Source organism: Pseudophryne corroboree, chromosome 12 (assembly GCF_028390025.1).
Source record: "Pseudophryne corroboree isolate aPseCor3 chromosome 12, aPseCor3.hap2, whole genome shotgun sequence".
In the NCBI taxonomy this organism is placed as follows: Eukaryota; Metazoa; Chordata; class Amphibia; order Anura; family Myobatrachidae; genus Pseudophryne; species Pseudophryne corroboree.
In genome coordinates this window covers 3,068,736-3,086,928 of record NC_086455.1, presented here as the reverse complement: position 1 = coordinate 3,086,928, position 18,193 = coordinate 3,068,736, and the positions used below count along the sequence as shown (strand labels likewise).

The 18,193-nt window shown below is 50.3% G+C and overlaps 1 protein-coding gene across 9 annotated transcripts in view; it reads left to right on the top strand.

Moving 5' to 3' along the window:
* The window catches only part of SELENBP1 (selenium binding protein 1), a 171,267-nt gene that overhangs the window by 133,089 nt on the left and 19,985 nt on the right, over window positions 1–18,193 (top strand). The window contains exon 1 of one of the 9 annotated variants that reach the window (XM_063946673.1): window positions 11,998–12,101. The exons of 7 other annotated variants lie outside the window; for them this stretch is intronic. In XM_063946673.1, coding sequence (XP_063802743.1) covers window positions 12,098–12,101 — 4 coding nt within the window. In that variant the 5' untranslated portion in view covers window positions 11,998–12,097. Of the gene's footprint in view, window positions 1–11,997; window positions 12,102–12,247; window positions 12,356–18,193 lie in introns of those variants that run through there. One more of the 9 variants, XM_063946671.1, reaches the window with a different exon arrangement.

Here is an 18,193-nt window from a genome sequence, read left to right as displayed (position 1 = left end):
TGAGCATCTCTTGAAGTTCCGGGTACCAAGTCCTTCTTGGCCAATCCGGAGCCATGAGTATAGTTCTTACTCCTCTACGTCTTATAATTCTCAGTACCTTAGGTATGAAAAGCAGAGGATGGAACACATACACCGACTGGTACACCCACGGTGTTACCAGAACGTCCACAGCTATTGCCTGAGGGTCTCTTAACCTGGCGCAATACCTGTCCCGTTTTTTGTTCAGACGGGACGCCATCATGTCCACCTTTGGTAATTCCCAACGGTTTACAATTATGTGGAAAACTTCCCCATGAAGTTCCCACTCTGCCGGGTGGAGGTCGTGCCTACTGAGGAAGTCTGCTTCCCAGTTTCCATTCCCGGAATGAAACACTGCTGACAGTGCTATCACATGATTTTCCGCCCAGCGAAAAGTCCTTGCAGTTTTTGCCACTGCCCTCCTGCTTCTTGTGCCGCCCTGTCTATTTACGTGGGCGACTGCCGTGATGTTTTATCCCACTGGATCAATACCGGCTGACCTTGAAGCAGAGGTCTTGCTAAGCTTAGAGCATTATAAATTTACCCTTAGCTATATTTATGTGGAGAAAAATCTCCAGACTTGATCACACTCCCTGGAAATTTTTTCCTTGTGTGACTGCTCCCCAGCCTCTCGGGCTGGCCTCCGTGGTCACCAACATCCAAAACTGAATGCCGAATCTGCGGCCCTCTAGAAGATGAGCACTCTGTAACCACCACAGGAGAGACACCCTTGTCCTTGGATATAGGGTTATCCGCTGATGCATCTGAAGATGCGATCCGGACCATTTGTCCAGCAGATCCCACTGAAAAGTTCTTGCATGAAATCTGCCGACTGGAATTGCTTCGAAGGAAGTCACCATTTTTTTTACCATGGCCCTTGTGCAATGATGCACTGATTTTAGGAGGTTCCTGACTAGCTCGGATAACTCCCTGGCTTTCTCTTCCGGGAGAAACACCTTTTTCTGGACTGTGTCCAGAATCATCCCTAAGCACAGGAGACTTGTTGTCGGGATCAGCTGCGATTTTGGAATATTTAGAATCCACCCCTGCTGTTGTAACAGTATCCGAGATAGTGCTACTCCGACCTCCAACTGTTCCCTGGACTTTGCCCTTATCAGGAGATCGTCCAAGTAAGGGATAATTAAGACGCCTTTTCTTCGAAGAAGAATCATCATTTCGGCCATTACCTTGGTAAAGACCCGGGGTGCCGTAGACAATCCAAACGGCAGCGTCTGAAACTGATAGTGACAGTTCTGTACCACGAACCTGAGGTACCCTTAGTGATAAGGGCAAATTTGGGACATGGAGGTAAGCATCCCTGATGTCTCGGGACACCAGATAGTCCCCTTCTTCCCGGTTCGTTATCACTGCTCTGAGTGACTCCATCTTGATTTGAACCTTTGTAAGTGTTCAAATTTTTTTAGATTTAGAATAGGTCTCACCTAGCCTTCTGGCTTCAGTACCACAATATAGTGTGGAATAATACCCCCTTTTCTTGTTGTAGGAGGGGTAATTTAATTATCACCTGCTGGGAATACAGCTCGTGAATTTTTTCCCATACTGCCTCCTTGTCGGAGGGAGACCTTGGTAAAGCAGCCTTCAGGAGCCTGCGCAGGGGAAACGTCTCGACATTCCAAACTGTACCCCTGGGATACTACTTGTAGGATCCAGGGGTCCTGTACGGTCTCAGCGTCATGCTGAGAGCTTGTCAGAAGCGGTGGAACGCTTCTGTTCCTGGGAATGGGCTGCCTGCTGCAGTCTTCTTCCCTTTCCTCTATCCCTGGGCAGATATGACTCTTATAGGGACGAAAGGACTGAAGCTGAAAAGACGGTGTCTTTTTCTGCAGAGATGTGACTTAGGGTAAAAACGGTGGATTTTCCAGCAGTTGCCGTGGCCACCAGGTCCGATGGACCGACCCCAAATAACTCCTCTTCCTTTATACGGCAATACACCTTTGTGCCGTTTGGAATCTGCATCACCTGACCACTGTCGTGTCCATAAACATCTTCTGGCAGATATGGACATCGCACTTACTCTTGATGCCAGAGTGCAAATATCCCTCTGTGCATCTCGCATATATAGAAATACATCCTTTAAATGCTCTATAGTCAATAAAATACTGTCCCTGTCAAGGGTATCAATATTTTTAGTCAGGGAATCCGACCAAGCCACCCCAGCTCTGCACATCCAGGCTGAGGCGATCGCTGGTCGCAGTATAACACCAGTATGTGTGTATATACTTTTTATGATATTTTTCCAGCCTCCTGTCAGCTGGCTCCTTGAGGACGGCCCTATCTATAGACGGTACCGCCACTTGTTCTGATAAGCGTGTGAGCGCCTTATCCACCCTAAGGGGTGTTTCCCAACGCGCCCTAACTTCTGGCGGGAAAGGGTATACCGCCCATATTTTCTATCGGGGGGAACCCACGCATCATCACACACTTCATTTAATTTATCTGATTCAGGAAAAACTACGGTAGTTTTTTCACATCCCACATAATACCCTCTTTTGTGGTACTTGTAGTATCAGAAATATGTAACACCTCCTTCATTGCCCTTAACGTGTGGCCCTAATAAGGAATACGTTTGTTTATTCACCGTCGACACTGGATTCAGTGTCCCTGTCTGTGTCTGTGTCGACCGACTAAAGTAAACGGGCGTTTTAAAACCCCTGACGGTGTTTTTGAGACGTCTGGACCGGTACTAATTGTTTGTCGGCCGTCTCATGTCGTCAACCGACCTTGGCGCGTGTTGACATTATCACGTAATTCCCTAAATAAGCCATCCATTCCGGTGTCGACTCCCTAGAGAGTGACATCACCATTACAGGCAATTGCTCCGCCTCCTCACCAACATCGTCCTCATACATGTCGACACACACGTACCGACACACAGCACACACACAGGGAATGCTCTGATAGAGGACAGGACCTACTAACCCTTTGGAGAGACAGAGGGAGAGTTTGCCAGCACACACCAAAAACGCTATAATTATATAGGGACAACCTTATATAAGTGTTTTCCCTTATAGCATCTTTTTTATATATTTCTAACGCCAAATTAGTGCCCCCCCCTCTCTGTTTTAACCCTGTTTCTGTAGTGCAGTGCAGGGGAGAGCCTGGGAGCCTTCCCTCCAGCCTTTCTGTGAGGGAAAATGGCGCTGTGTGCTGAGGAGATAGGCCCCGCCCCTTTTTCGGCGGCCTCGTCTCCCGCTCTTAACGGATTCTGGCAGGGGTTAAATATCTCCATATAGCCCCCGGAGGCTATATGTGAGGTATTTTTAGCCAAAAAAGGTTTTCATTTGCCTCCCAGGGCGCCCCCCTCCCAGCGCCCTGCACCCTCAGTGACTGCCGTGTGAAGTGTGCTGAGAGGAAAATGGCGCACAGCTGCAGTGCTGTGCGCTACCTTAAGAAGACTGAGGAGTCTTCTGCCGCCGATTCTGGACCTCTTCTCGTTTCAGCATCTGCAAGGGGGCCGGCGGCGAGGCTCCGGTGACCATCCAGGCTGTACCTGTGATCGTCCCTCTGGAGCTAATGTCCAGTAGCCAAGAAGCCAATCCATCCTGCACGCAGGTGAGTTCACTTCTTCTCCCCTAAGTCCCTCGTTGCAGTGATCCTGTTGCCAGCAGGACTCACTGTAAAATAAAAAACCTAAGCTAAACTTTTCTAAGCAGCTCTTTAAGAGAGCCACCTAGATTGCACCCTTCTCGGCCGGGCACAAAAATCTAACTGAGGCTTGGAGGAGGGTCATAGGGGGAGGAGCCAGTGCACACCACCTGATCCTAAAGCTTTACTTTTTGTGCCCTGTCTCCTGCGGAGCCGCTATTCCCCATGGTCCTTTCAGGAACCCCAGCATCCACTAGGACGATAGAGAAACATGGGGATAGAAGGAGGAGCTGGGGGTAATACATGGGGACAGGATGGGAGGCTGGGGGTAACACATGGGGACAGGATGGGAGGCTGGGGGTAATACATGGGGACAGGAGGGGGAGCTGGGGGTAATACATGGGGACAGGAGGGGGGGCTGGGGTAATACATGGGGACAGGAGGGGGAGCTGGGGGTAATACATGGGGACAGGATGGGAGGCTGGGGGTAATACATGGAGACAGGAGGGGGAGCTGGGGGTAATACATGGGGACAGGAGGGGGGCTGGGGTAATACATGGGGACAGGAGGGGGAGCTGGGGGTAATACATGGGGACAGGATGGGAGGCTGGGGGTAATACATGGGTACAGGAGGAGAGACTGGGGGTAATACATGGGGACAGGAGGAGGAGCTGGGGGTAATACATGGGGACAGGAGGGGGGGCTGGGTAATACATGGGGACAGGAGGAGGACCTGGGGGTAATACATGGGGACAGGAGGAGGAGCTGGGGGTAATACATGGGGATAGGAGGGGGAGCTGGGGGTAATACACGGGGACAGGAGGGGGAGCTGGGGGTAATACATGGGGACATGAGGGGGGGCTGGGGGTAATACATGGGGCCAGGATGGGAGGCTGGGGGTAATACATGGGGACAGGAGGGGGGGCTGGGGGTAATACATGGGGCCAGGATGGGAGGCTGGGGGTAATACATGGGGACAGGAGGGGGGGCTGGGGGCATACATGGGGACAGGATGGGAGGCTGGGGGTAATACATGGGGACAGGAGGGGGGGCTGGGGGCATACATGGGGACAGGATGGGAGGCTGGGGGTAATACATGGGGACAGGAGGGGAGGCTGGGGGTAATACATGGGGACAGGAGGGGGGGCTGGGGGTAATACATGGGGACAGTATGGGAGGCAGGGGGTAATACATGGGGACAGTAGGGGGAGCTGGGGTAGAAATAGAAGGCACTGGGGTAATATGAGGCGGGGTACTTGGGGTATGAGGAAAGTGAAAGTGCAGGGATTGGGGGGCAGATTATCATCTCACTGCCCATCATCATCCTGCTCGAGCAACAATAACACTGCGCTGCCTACAGCCGGAACCCACGCACTGGCACTTCCGCCGCCGCCATCTTGTGACTGGCACAGGGAGGCGTGTACGTATCGTCCCCGTCCGAGTCCCGCCCAGCGGTGCCAACCACTAACTGCAGCTAGGATGGAGTATTACTACTATCACTGAGGAGAATGGGGGTATTACTACTATAACTGAGGAGAATGGGGGTATTACTACTATTACTAAGGAGAATGGGGGTATTACTACTATCACTGAGGAGAATGGGGGTATTACTACTATCACTGATGAGAATGGGGGTATTACTACTATCACTGAGGAGAATGGGGGTATTACTACTATCACTGAGGGGAATGGGGGTATTACTACTATTACTGAGGAGAATGGGGGTATTACTACTATCACTGAGGGGAATGGGGGTATTACTACTTTCACTGAGGAGAATGGGGGTGGGGTGGGTTATTACTACTATCACTGAGGAGAATGGGGGTATTACTACTATCACTGAGGAGAATGGGGGTATTACTACCATCACAGAGGAGAATGGGGGTATTACTGCCATCACTGAGGAGAATGGGGGGTATTACTGCCATCACAGAGGAGAATGGGGGGTATTACTACTATCACTGAGGAGAATGGGGGGTATTACTACTATCACTGAGGAGAATGGGGGTATTACTACTATCACTGAGGAGAATGGGGGTATTACTACTATCACTAAGGAGAATAGGGGTATTACTACTATGAGGAGAATGGGGGGTATTACTGCTATCATCACTGAGGAGAATGGGGAATTATTACTATAACAGGAGAATGGGGGTATTACTACTATCGCTGAGGAGAATGGGGTATTACTACTATAACTGAGGAGAATGGGGGTATTACTACTATTACTGAGAGAAATGGGGGTACTACTACTTTCACTGAGGAGAATGGGGGTATTACTACCATTACAGAGGAGAATGGGGGATATTACTACCATCACAGAGGAGAATGGGGGTATTACTGCCATCACTGAGGAGAATGGGGGTATTACTGCCATCACAGAGGAGAATGGGGGGTATTACTACTATCACAGAGGAGAATGGGGGGTATTACTACTATCACAGAGGAGAATGGGGGGTATTACTACTATCACTGAGGAGAATGGGGGATATTACTACTATCACTGAGGAGAATGGGGGTATTACTACTATCACTGAGGAGAATGGGGGTATTACTACTATCACTGAGGAGAATGGGGGTATTACTACTATCACTGAGGAGAATGGGGGTATTACTGCCATCGCTGATGAGAATGGGGGTATTACTACTATAACTGAGGAGAATGGGGGTATTACTACTATCACTGAGGAGAATGGGGGGGTATTACTGCCATCACTGATGACAAGGGTGGGGTATTACTATTATTACTGAGGGGGTATTACTACTATCTCTGAGGAGAATGGGGGTATTACTACTATAACTGAGGAGAATGGGGGTATTACTACTATTACTGAGGGAAATGGGGGTATTACTACTATAACTGAGGAGAATGGGGGGTATTACTACTATTACTGACGAGAATGGGGGTATTACTACTATCACTGAGGGGAATGGGGGTATTACTACTTTCACTGAGGAGAATGGGGGTGGGGTGGGTTATTACTACTATCACTGAGGAGAATGGGGGTTTTACTACTATCACTGAGGAGAATGGGGGTATTACTACCATCACTGAGGAGAATGGGGGTATTACTACCATCACAGAGGAGAATGGGGGTATTACTGCCATCACTAAGGAGAATGGGGGTATTACTGCCATCACAGAGGAGAATGGGGGGTATTACTACTATCACTGAGGAGAATGGGGGGTATTACTACTATCACTGAGGAGAATGGGGGTATTACTACTATCACTGAGGAGAATGGGGGTATTACTACTATAACTGAGGAGAATAGGGGTATTACTACTATAACTGAGGAGAATGGGGGGTATTACTACTATAACTGAGGAGAATGGGGGTATTACTACTATCACTGAGGAGAATGGGGGTATTACTGCCATCACTGATGACAATGGGGGGGGGGGGGTGTTACTATTATTGCTGAGGGGTATTACTACTATCACTGAGGAGAATGGGGGTATTACTACTATAACTGAGGAGAATGGGGGTATTACTACTATTACTGAGGGAAATGGGGGTATTAAATTTACTACTATAACTGAGGAGAATGGGGGGTATTACTACTATCACTGAGGGGGATGGGGGTATTACTACTTTCACTGAGGAGAATGGGGGTGGGGTGGGTTATTACTACTATCACTGAGGAGAATGGGAGTATTACTACTATCACTGAGGAGAATGGGGGTATTACTACCATCACTGAGGAGAATGGGGGTATTACTACCATCACAGAGAAGAATGGGGGATATTACTACCATCACAGAGGAGAATGGGGGTATTACTGCCATCACTGAGGAGAATGGGGGTATTACTGCCATCACAGAGGAGAATGGGGGGTATTACTGCCATCACAGAGGAGAATGGGGGGGTATTACTGCCATCACTGAGGAGAGTGGGGGTATTACTGCCATCACTGAGGAGAATGGGGGGTATTACTGCCATCACAGAGTAGAATGGGGGGTATTACTGCCATCACTGAGGAGAATGGGGGGTATTACTGCCATCACAGAGGAGAATGGGGGATATTACTACTATCACAGAGGAGAATGGGGGTATTACTGCCATCACTGAGGAGAATGGGGCTATTACTGCCATCGCTGAGGAGAATGGGGGTATTACTGCCATTGCTGAGGAGAATGGGGGTATTACTACCACCACAGAGGAAAATGGGTTATATTACTACCATCACAGAGGAGAATGGGGGTATTACTGCCATCACTGAGGAGAATGGGGGTATTACTGCCATCACTGAGGAGAATGGGGGGTATTACTGCCATCACTGAGGAGAATGGGGTTATGACTACTTTCACTGAGGGGAATGGGGTTATTATTGTAATCACTGAGGGGAATGGGGGTATTACTGCCATCGCTGAGGGGAATGGGAGTATTACTGCCATCACTGAGGAGAATGGGGGGTATTACTGCCATCACTGAGGAGAATGGGGGTATTACTGCCATCGCTGAGGGGAATGGGTGTATTACTGCCATCACTGAGGGGAATGGGAGGTATTAATGCCATCACTGAGGAGAATGGGGGGTATTACTGCCATCACTGAGGGGAATGGGGAGTATTACTGCCATCATTGAGGGGAATGGGGGTATTACTGCCATCACTGAGGGAAATGGGGTTATTACTGCCATCACTGAGGGAAATGGGGGGTATTACTGCCATCGCTGAGGAGAATGGGGGTATTACTGCCATCGCCGAGGAGAATGGGGGTATTACTGCAATCAGGAGAATGGGGGTATTACTGCCATTGCTGAGGGGAATGGGGGTACTACTGCCATCGCTGAGGGGAAAGTGGGTATTACTGCCATCGCTGAGGGGAATGGGGGTATTACTGCCATCGCCGAGGAGAATGGGGGTATTACTGCAATCAGGAGAATGGGGGTATTACTGCCATCGCTGAGGGGAATGGGGGTATTACTGCCATCGCTGAGGTGAAAGTGGGTATTACTGCCATCGCTGAGGGGAATGGGGGTATTACTGCCATCGCTGAGGGGAATGGGGGTATTACTGCCATCGCTGAGGGGAATAGGGGTATTACTGCCATCGCTGAGGGAAATGGGGGTATTACTGCCATCACTGAGGGGAATGGGGGTATTACTGTCATCACTGAGGGGAATAGGGGTATTACTGCAATCAGGAGAATGGGGGTATTACTGCCATCGCTGAGGGGAATGGGGGTATTACTGCCATCGCTGAGGGGAATAGGGGTATTACTGCCATCGCTGAGGGAAATGGGGGTATTACTGCCATCAGGAGAATGGGGGTATTACTGCCATCACTGAGGAGAATGGGGGGTATTACTGCCATCACTGAGGAGAAAGGGGGTATTACTGCCATCGCTGAGGGGAATGGGGGTATTACTGCCATCACTGAGGGGAATGGGGAGTATTACTGCCATCACTGAGGAGAATGGGGGGTATTACTGCCATCACTGAGGGGAATGGGGAGTATTACTACCATCACTGAGGGGAATGGGGGTATTACTGCCATCACTGAGGGAAATGGGGTTATTACTGCCATCACTGAGGGAAATGGGGGGTATTACTGCCATCGCCGAGGAGAATGGGGGTATTACTGCAATCAGGAGAATGGGGGTATTACTGCCATTGCTGAGGGGAATGGGGGTACTACTGCCATCGCTGAGGGGAAAGTGGGTATTACTGCCATCGCTGAGGGGAATGGGGGTATTACTGCCATCGCCGAGGAGAATGGGGGTATTACTGCAATCAGGAGAATGGGGGTATTACTGCCATCGCTGAGGGGAATGGGGGTATTACTGCCATCGCTGAGGTGAAAGTGGGTATTACTGCCATCGCTGAGGGGAATGGGGGTATTACTGCCATCGCTGAGGGGAATGGGGGTATTACTGCCATCGCTGAGGGGAATAGGGGTATTACTGCCATCGCTGAGGGAAATGGGGGTATTACTGCCATCACTGAGGGGAATGGGGGTATTACTGTCATCACTGAGGGGAATAGGGGTATTACTGCAATCAGGAGAATGGGGGTATTACTGCCATCGCTGAGGGGAATGGGGGTATTACTGCCACCGCTGAGGGGAAAGTGGGTATTACTGCCATCGCTGAGGGGAATGGGGGTATTACTGCAATCAGGAGAATGGGGGTATTACTGCCATCACTGAGGAGAATGGGGGGTATTACTGCCATCACTGAGGAGAATGGGGGTATTACTGCCATCGCTGAGGGGAATGGGGGTATTACTGCCATCACTGAGGGGAATGGGGTTATTACTGCCATCACTGAGGGAAATGGGGGGTATTACTGCCATCGCTGAGGAGAATGAGGGTATTACTGCCATCGCCGAGGAGAATGGGGGTATTACTGCAATCAGGAGAATGGTGGTATTACTGCCATCGCTGAGGGGAATGGGGGTATTACTGTCATCGCTGAGGGGAAAGTGGGTATTACTGCCATCGCTGAGGGGAATGGGGGTATTACTGTCATCGCTGAGGGGAATGGGGGTATTACTGCCATCACTGAGAGGAATGGGGGAATGACTGCCATCGCTGAGGTAAATGGGGGTATTACTGCCATCACTGAGGGGAATGGGGGTATTACTGCAATCAGGAGAATGGGGGTATTACTGCCATCGCTGAGAGGAATGGGGGTATTACTGCCATCGCTGAGTGGAAAGTGGGTATTACTGCCATCGCAGAGGGGAATGGGGGTATTACTGCCATCGCTGAGGGGAATGGGGGCATTACTGCCATCGCTGAGGGGAATGGGGGTATTACTGCCATCGCTGAGGGGAATGGGGGTATTACTGCCATCGCTGAGGAGAATGGGGATATTACTGCCATCGCTGAGGGGAATGGGGGTATTACTGCCATCGCTGAGGAGAATGGGGGTATTACTGCCATCGCTGAGGGGAATGGGGGTATTACTGCCATCGCTGAGGGGAATGGGGATATTACTGCCATCGCTGAGGAGAATGGGGGGTATTACTGCCATCACTGAGGAGAATGGGGGGTATTACTGCCATCACTGAGGGGAATGGGGGTATTACTGCCATCACTGAGGGGAAAGTGGGTATTACTGCCATCGCTGAGGGGAATGGGGGTATTACTGCCATCGCTGAGGGGAATGGGGGCATTACTGCCATCGCTGAGGGGAATGGGGGTATTACTGCCATCGCTCAGGGGAATGGGGGTATTACTGCCATCGCTGAGGAGAATGGGGGTATTACTGCCATCACTGAGGGGAATGGGGGTATTACTGCCATCGCTGAGGGGAATGGGGGTATTACTGCCATCGCTCAGGGGAATGGGGGTATTACTGCCATCGCTGAGGAGAATGGGGGTATTACTGCCATCGCTGAGGAGAATGGGGGTATTACTGCCATCACTGAGGGGAATGGGGGTATTACTGCCATCGCTGAGGGGAATGGGGGTATTACTGCCATCGCTGAGGAGAATGGGGATATTACTGCCATCGCTGAGGGGAATGGGGGTATTACTGCCATCGCTGAGGAGAATGGGGGTATTACTGCCATCGCTGAGGGGAATGGGGGTATTACTGCCATCGCTGAGGGGAATGGGGATATTACTGCCATCGCTGAGGAGAATGAAGGTATTACTGCAATCAGGAGAATGGGGGTATTACTGCCATCGCTGAGGGGAATGGGGGTATTACACTGTGGGGTTATCACGCACAGTAGTGGGATCAGTGTGAGCGGTCTCTGCAGGATATCCCCCTGTAATGTGACAGAGACACAGGAGGAGGAGTTACAGCTGTTACAACGGGATCACTATCAAATACCTACGATCAAAATCCCCACAAAGTCAAAATACCGACATTTAAAATGTCGACAGGGCAAAAAGTCGACAAGAGTTTTTCATTTTTATTATTATTATTTTTAAAATATTTTTTTTTTGGGGGGGGCGGGTGTATGTCGACATGGGCACCGTATAATTGTATCGCGTCCCCCCGCATGTCTCGCTGCGCTCGGCACACTATTATATTCCCCCTCCAGGTCCACTGGGATGGTAACGTATGAACAAGTCGCTTTCAATAAAAACAATTCATGAAAAACTCATGTCGACTTTTTGACCTGTCAACATTTTAAAAGTTGATATTTTAAATGTCGGTATTTTGACCTTGTTGGGATTTTGACTGTCGGTCATTGGTTGTCGGGATTTTGATTGTATGTAAATTGGCCGCATTCCGTTACATAGGGTCATACAGGAGAGTGGGCTGTGAGGTTGCATGTAGTACTATTACTCTGCCAGGAGGAGGCAGCAATGGCCACCAGACTCTGCCGCCAGCGTGTGACAGGACTGCCTGTGGCAGATATGGTGTCCTAGTCTGCACCCCCTCCTACATCTGACCCTCCCTCCACCCTCCCCATGTCCTTCCCCTACAGCATGTAAAAGCTGCTGCACAGTTCAGAGTCTCAGCAGAGACTGCAGCCCAAACAGACCTGCACCAAGAGACCACAGGAGAATGGGTGAGACCTCTCTAGGCACTGACTGCTCCCCCTGGATGTCACTCATTATTCCATACCTCCCAACCTGATCCTCTCCAGGAGGGAGCAATACTCTGCTCCAGGACTTCCCTCTTACTGTAGGATTGCCATCACCTGTGTGGGGAACTGGTTACCTGATAAAAAGGTGTCTCAGCCCAGGTTCTGGCAATCATACACCAGGAGGGGATCCCAGGAGTAACGTGCTGTGTCTCTCTTGGAATAAGTCATGTTGGCAGGTACGTAATATAGATATATAATGTAATATAATTTCTGTATCACAGTTGGCAGGCAGCACTTACTGAGTTACTTGTCTCTTATCCTGTGTAGCTGAGCTATTGTCCTCTGTTGTCAGCCCGGTGTGGCTGCAGGTGTAAGAGGTGTGATATTATCCCCTGGGATGGGTGAGTGGGAGATGGGATATGTTATGTATTACTGTCAGTGTGTCTCAGGCAGGCTGACCATATTATCCTTTTATCCTGGGACACTCATGGATTACACAAGTTCTGTGGCTGCTTACAATCAGGTGAAATGCAGGCTTGTAGTCAGCTAGCCCCAGAAGCTGTGTAACCTATGTGTGTCCCAGGTTAAAGGGATAATATGGTCAGCCTATCTCAGGCTTATGACCTACCTGGGGTGACGGAGAAGTGATAGTGCTTTCCCTGCTTACCTGTCACATTGCTCCCTGTAAGGTGGTGAAGGGGCTGCGGGATGGGGTGTCAGCTTCTGGGGTTCTGTCATCAGGTGGTGACAACGTCATGCACAGGCCTAGTGATGTATCGGCAGTCGGGAGGCGCTGACAGGTGGGTTATAGTAACAGAGAGGATCATACTGGCCGGATGTCCTCTCCTCCTGGCCATAATGCGTCCCACTGAGTCCAGCACTCACGTACCATAGCACATCTGGGAAATGGTGATGGATGTCTGCACCTATGTGTAGTACTGAGGAGAGCGTATGGAGGATGCGTCTAATCACTCTGTATCCGTGCAATAGAGACCAGATAGGAGTCTGGTCAGGTGTGTAATTGTCACCTGAGAAGTCACAAGAAGCAGATCACCGGGGTCTCCCCACTCCTTCCCTGCTCACCGGCCAAGGCTTGGAACCCACCTCATGTGCCAGGGGTGCAGTGTGGTGCTGGGGTTGTATGGTTAGATATTGATAAGATGAGGGGGGGAGGGGGGGGGGGGGGGGGGGGGGGGGGAGTTGCATTATTCCAGACTAGTGTATTATAATATAAGCAGTAATGTCACTGCAGGGTTCCAGCGCTGGCCACTCCCAGGTCTGCACAGTAAGGTGTCCCTTCCAGTGCTGGTTATATTGTGCTGGTTCACTATGGTATGCCGGCGGCCAGCATACCGGCGCCGGGAGGCCGACCGCCGGCTTACCGACAGTGTGGCGAGCGCAAATGAGCCCCTTGCGGGCTTGCTACGCACGCCACACTATTTTATTCTCCCTCCAGGGGGGTCGTGGACCCCGACGAGGGAGAATAAGTGTCGGTATGCCGGCTGTCGGGATCCCGGTGCCGGTATACTGTGTGCCGGGATCCCATCAGTCGGCATACTGAAGACCACCCCACTGCAGATATGTACCACATTGGTGTGTGCTGGTATTAGGGGTACGTTTACTAAGATGGGAGTTCTATTTAAGATGGGATGTTGCCTATAGCAACCAATTATATTCCAGATTTCTCTTACGTCCTAGAGGATGCTGGGGACTCCGTAAGGACCATGGGGTATAGACGGGCTCCGCAGGAGATAGGGCACCTAAAAAGAACTTTGACTATGGGTGTGCACTGGCTCCTCCCTCTATGCCCCTCCTCCAGACCTCAGTTAGATCTTGTGCCCAGAGGAGAATGGGTGCACTGCAGAGAGCTCTCCAGAGTTTTCTGTGGAAGAAGAGTTTTGTTTGGATTTTTATTTTCAGGGAGTCATGTTGGCAACAGGCTCCCTGCATCGTGGGACTGAGGAGAGAGAAGCAGAGCTGGCTTGTCAAGTTGGGCTCTGTTTCTAAGGCTACTGGACACCATTAGCTCCAGAGGGAGTCGGAACACAGGTCTCACCTGGGGTTCGTCCCGGAGCCGCGCCGCCGTCCTCCTCACAGATGCCGAAGATAGAAGCCAGGTGAGTATAAGAAAGCAAGAAGACATCAGATCTTCATGAGGTAAGCGCACAGCAGTAAGCTGCGCGCCATTGCTCCCAGTACTCACACACAAGCAGGCACTGAAGGGTGCAGGGTGGGGCGTCCTGGGCAGCAATATTCCTTACTTTTGTGGCAATATAAGCAGGATTAGGCTGTGGCACGGTAAATCCACAAATCCCCCGCCATTTTTTTATATAAGTTTACTGGGACCGAAGCCTGCCGTCGTGTGGGCGGGGCTTGATCCTCAGCACTAACCAGCGCCATTTTCTCCACAGAAACTGCATGAGGCAAAGCTGGCTCCCTGATCTCTCCCCTGCCGAACCTTCACAGGCTGGAAAAGAGGAGGGGGGCACTTTGGAACGCAGTGAGTGGGAATTAAGGGTATATCTATATCTATATCTATATCTGGTGTGTGTGTGTATTTTCCAGTGTTTTTAAGTGCTGGCATTCTCCCTCTCCCCTAAGGGCCTGGTTGGGGTTTTGTCCCCTTATAGGTTAATCCCTGTGTGTGTTGACATGTCTGAGGCGGAAGGCTTCTCCAAGGAGGCAGTGGAGCAAATGAGTGGTGTGTCCCCATCGGTTGTGCCGACTCTGGATTGGATGGACATGTGGCATATGTTGAATGCAAGTGTGGCATCTTTACATAAAAGGCTTGATAAGGCTGAATTAGGGGGGACATCAGGGGGTCAATCCTCAGATTGGACCGACTCACAGGGCCCGTCGGGGTGTCAAAAGCGTCCCTTAACACAAGACACTACTACCGACACGGATTCTGATTCCAGTGTTGACTATGACTAAGTAAAATTGCACCCTAGGGTGACTAAAACCATTCAGTGTATGTTTGTGGCAATAAGGGATGTGTTGCATATTGAGGATGAACCCTCGGTCCCCGACACAAGGGTACACATGTTTAAGGAAAAGAAACAGATTATTAATTTTCCCACATCTCATGAATTAAATTATTTCTTTGGAAAAGCTTGGGAGACTCCGGATAAGAGACCGCAGATCCCCAAAAGAATTTATATGGCATATCCCTTCCCTAAGCAGGACAGGGAGATTTGGGAATCATCCCCCACTGTGGACAAGGCCCTGACGCGCTTGTCCAAGAAAGTGGCGCTACAGTCTCCTGACACAGCGGCCCTTAAGGACCCTGCAGATTGCAGGCAAGAAACTACCTTAAAGTGTATTTATTCTCATACGGGTGCTGTGCTAAGACCGACAATTGTGTCCGCATGGGTGTGTAGCGCAATTGCAGCTTGGACAGATGAGCTGACAGCTGATTTTGATAATATGGATAAGGATACTATATTCTTAACTCTAGCCCATATAAAAGACGCAGTCTTATTTATGAGGGATGCTCAAAGGGACATAGGATTGCTGGCTTCTAGGGCCAATGCCATGTCTGTCTCAGCGAGAAGATCCTTATGGACTCTCCAATGGACGGGTGATGCGGATTCAAAAAAACATATGGAGGTACTACCCTATAAGGGTGATGTATTGTTTGGGGATGGGCTGATGGGCCTGGTTTCCACAGCTACAGCAGGTAAATCAAATTTTTTACCATATATTCCCCAACAGCAAAAGAAAGTAACACCCTATCAGATGCAGTCCTTTCGGTCGCACAAGTCAAAAAGAGGTCGAGGATCCTCTTTCCTCGCCAGAGGTAAGGGCAGAGGCAAGAGAGCACCTGCTTCGTCAGGTGCCCAGGAACAAAAGTCCTCCCCGGCTGCTCCAAAACCCACTCGCATGACGCTGGGGCTCCCCTGAGGGAGTCCGCACCGGTGGGGGCACGTCTTCGACTTTTCAGTCAGGCCTGGGTCAGTTCGGACCTGAATCCCTGGGTGTTGGAAATAGTTCCCCAGGGTTACAAATTGGAATTCGAGGATGTGCCCCCGTGCCGATTTTTCAAATCGGCCCTACCAGCATCCACATCGGAAAGAGATGTAGTGTTAGCTGCAATTCAAACGCTGTGTATACAGCAAGTGCTAATCAAGGTTCCCCTGCACCAGCAGGGAAGAGGTTACTACTCAACCCTATATGTGGTCCCGAAACCGGACGGTTCGTTCAGACCTATTTTGAATCTGAAATCCCTAAACCTGTACATAAAAAGATTAAAATTCATAATGGAGTCACTCAGAGCGATAATTGCCAACATGGAGGAGGGGGAGTTTATGGTGTCTCTGGACATAAAGGATGCGTACCTTCATGTCCCCATATATGCCCCCCATCAGGAATACCTGAGATTCGCTGTACAGGATTGTCATTGCCAATTTCAGACGTTGCCGTTTGGACTTTCCACGGCCCGAGGATTTTCACTAAGATAATGGCGGAAATGATGGTGGTCCTGCGCAAGCATGGAGTCCCAATTATCCCATACTTGGACGATCTCCTGATAAAAGCGAGATCAAGGGAAAAATTGCTGAGCAGTGTGGCGCTCTCTCTGAGAGTGCTCCAGCAACACTGTTGGATTCTGAATCTACCGAAGTCACAGTTGATTCCGACAACTCGACTAACGTTCCTAGGTATGATACTGGATACGGAACAAATGAAAGTCTTCCTCCCATTGGAGAAGGCCCAGGACATCCAGAACATGGTCAGAGACCTGCTGAAACCGAAACATGTGTCGGTTCACCAATGTACTCGAGTTCTGGGAAAAATGGTGGCGGCCTACGAGGCCATTCCCTTCGGAAGGTTCCATGCAAGGACTTTTCAATGGGACCTTCTGGACAAGTGGTCCGGGTCCCATCTGCACTTACATCGGAAAATAACTCTGTCCCCAGGGGCCAGAGTGTCTCTCCTGTGGTGGTTGCAAAGTGCTCACCTGCTGGAGGGTCGCCGGTTCGGGATTCAGGACTGGATCCTGGTTACCACGGACGCGAGCCTCCGAGGATGGGGAGCGGTCACACAGGTAAAAAACTTTCAGGGACTTTGGTCAGACCAGGAGTCCTGTCTAAACATCAATGGGTTGGAACTCAGGGCCATTTACAACGGCCTTCGACAAGCGGGGAGTCTTCTTCGAAACCTACCGGTTCTGACTCAATCAGACAATGTCACAGCAGTGGCTCATGTGAACCGCCAAGGTGGGACAAGAAGCAGAGTCACGATGGCGGAAGCCACCAGGATTCTTCGCTGGGCGGAAAATCATGTAAGCGCTCTGTCGGCTGTCTTCATTCCGGGAGTGGACAACTGGGAAGCAGACTTCCTCAGCAGACACGATCTCCATCCAGGAGAGTGGGGACTTCATCAAGAAGTCTTTGCAGACGTAACACGTCTTTGGGGAACTCCTCAAATAGACATGATGGCGTCACGCCTCAACAAAAAGCTTTGGAGGTATTGTGCCAGGTCTCGGGACCCTCAGGCAGTGGCAGTAGACGCTCTGGTAACACCGTGGGTGTTCAAATCGGTCTACGTGTTTCCTCCTCTTCCTCTCATCACAAAAGTGTTGAGGATCATAAGGCAAAGAAGAGTACAGACGATACTCGTTGTCCCAGACTGGCCTCGAAGGGCCTGGTACTCAGATTCGCAGGAGATCCCTGGCCTCTTCCTCAGAGGGAAGACCTGTTGCAACAGGGGCCCTGTGTATTTCAGGACTTACCGCGGTTACGTTTGACGGCATGGCGGTTGAACGCCGAATCCTAGAGAAAAAGGGGATTCAGGAAGAGGTCATCCCTACTTTAATAAAGGCTAGGAAGCAGGTGACGGTAAAGCACTATCACCGTATCTGGCAAAAGTATGTGTCTTGGTGTGAGACCAAGAATGCACCTACGGAAGATTTTCATCTGGGTCGTTTTCTCCACTTCCTACAGACAGGAGTGGATATGGGCCTGAAATTAGGCTCTGTTAAGGTTCAGATTTCGTCCCTCTCTATTTTCTTTCAGAAGGAATTGGATTCTCTTCCAGAAGTCCAGACGTTTGTAAAGGGAGTGCTACACATCCAG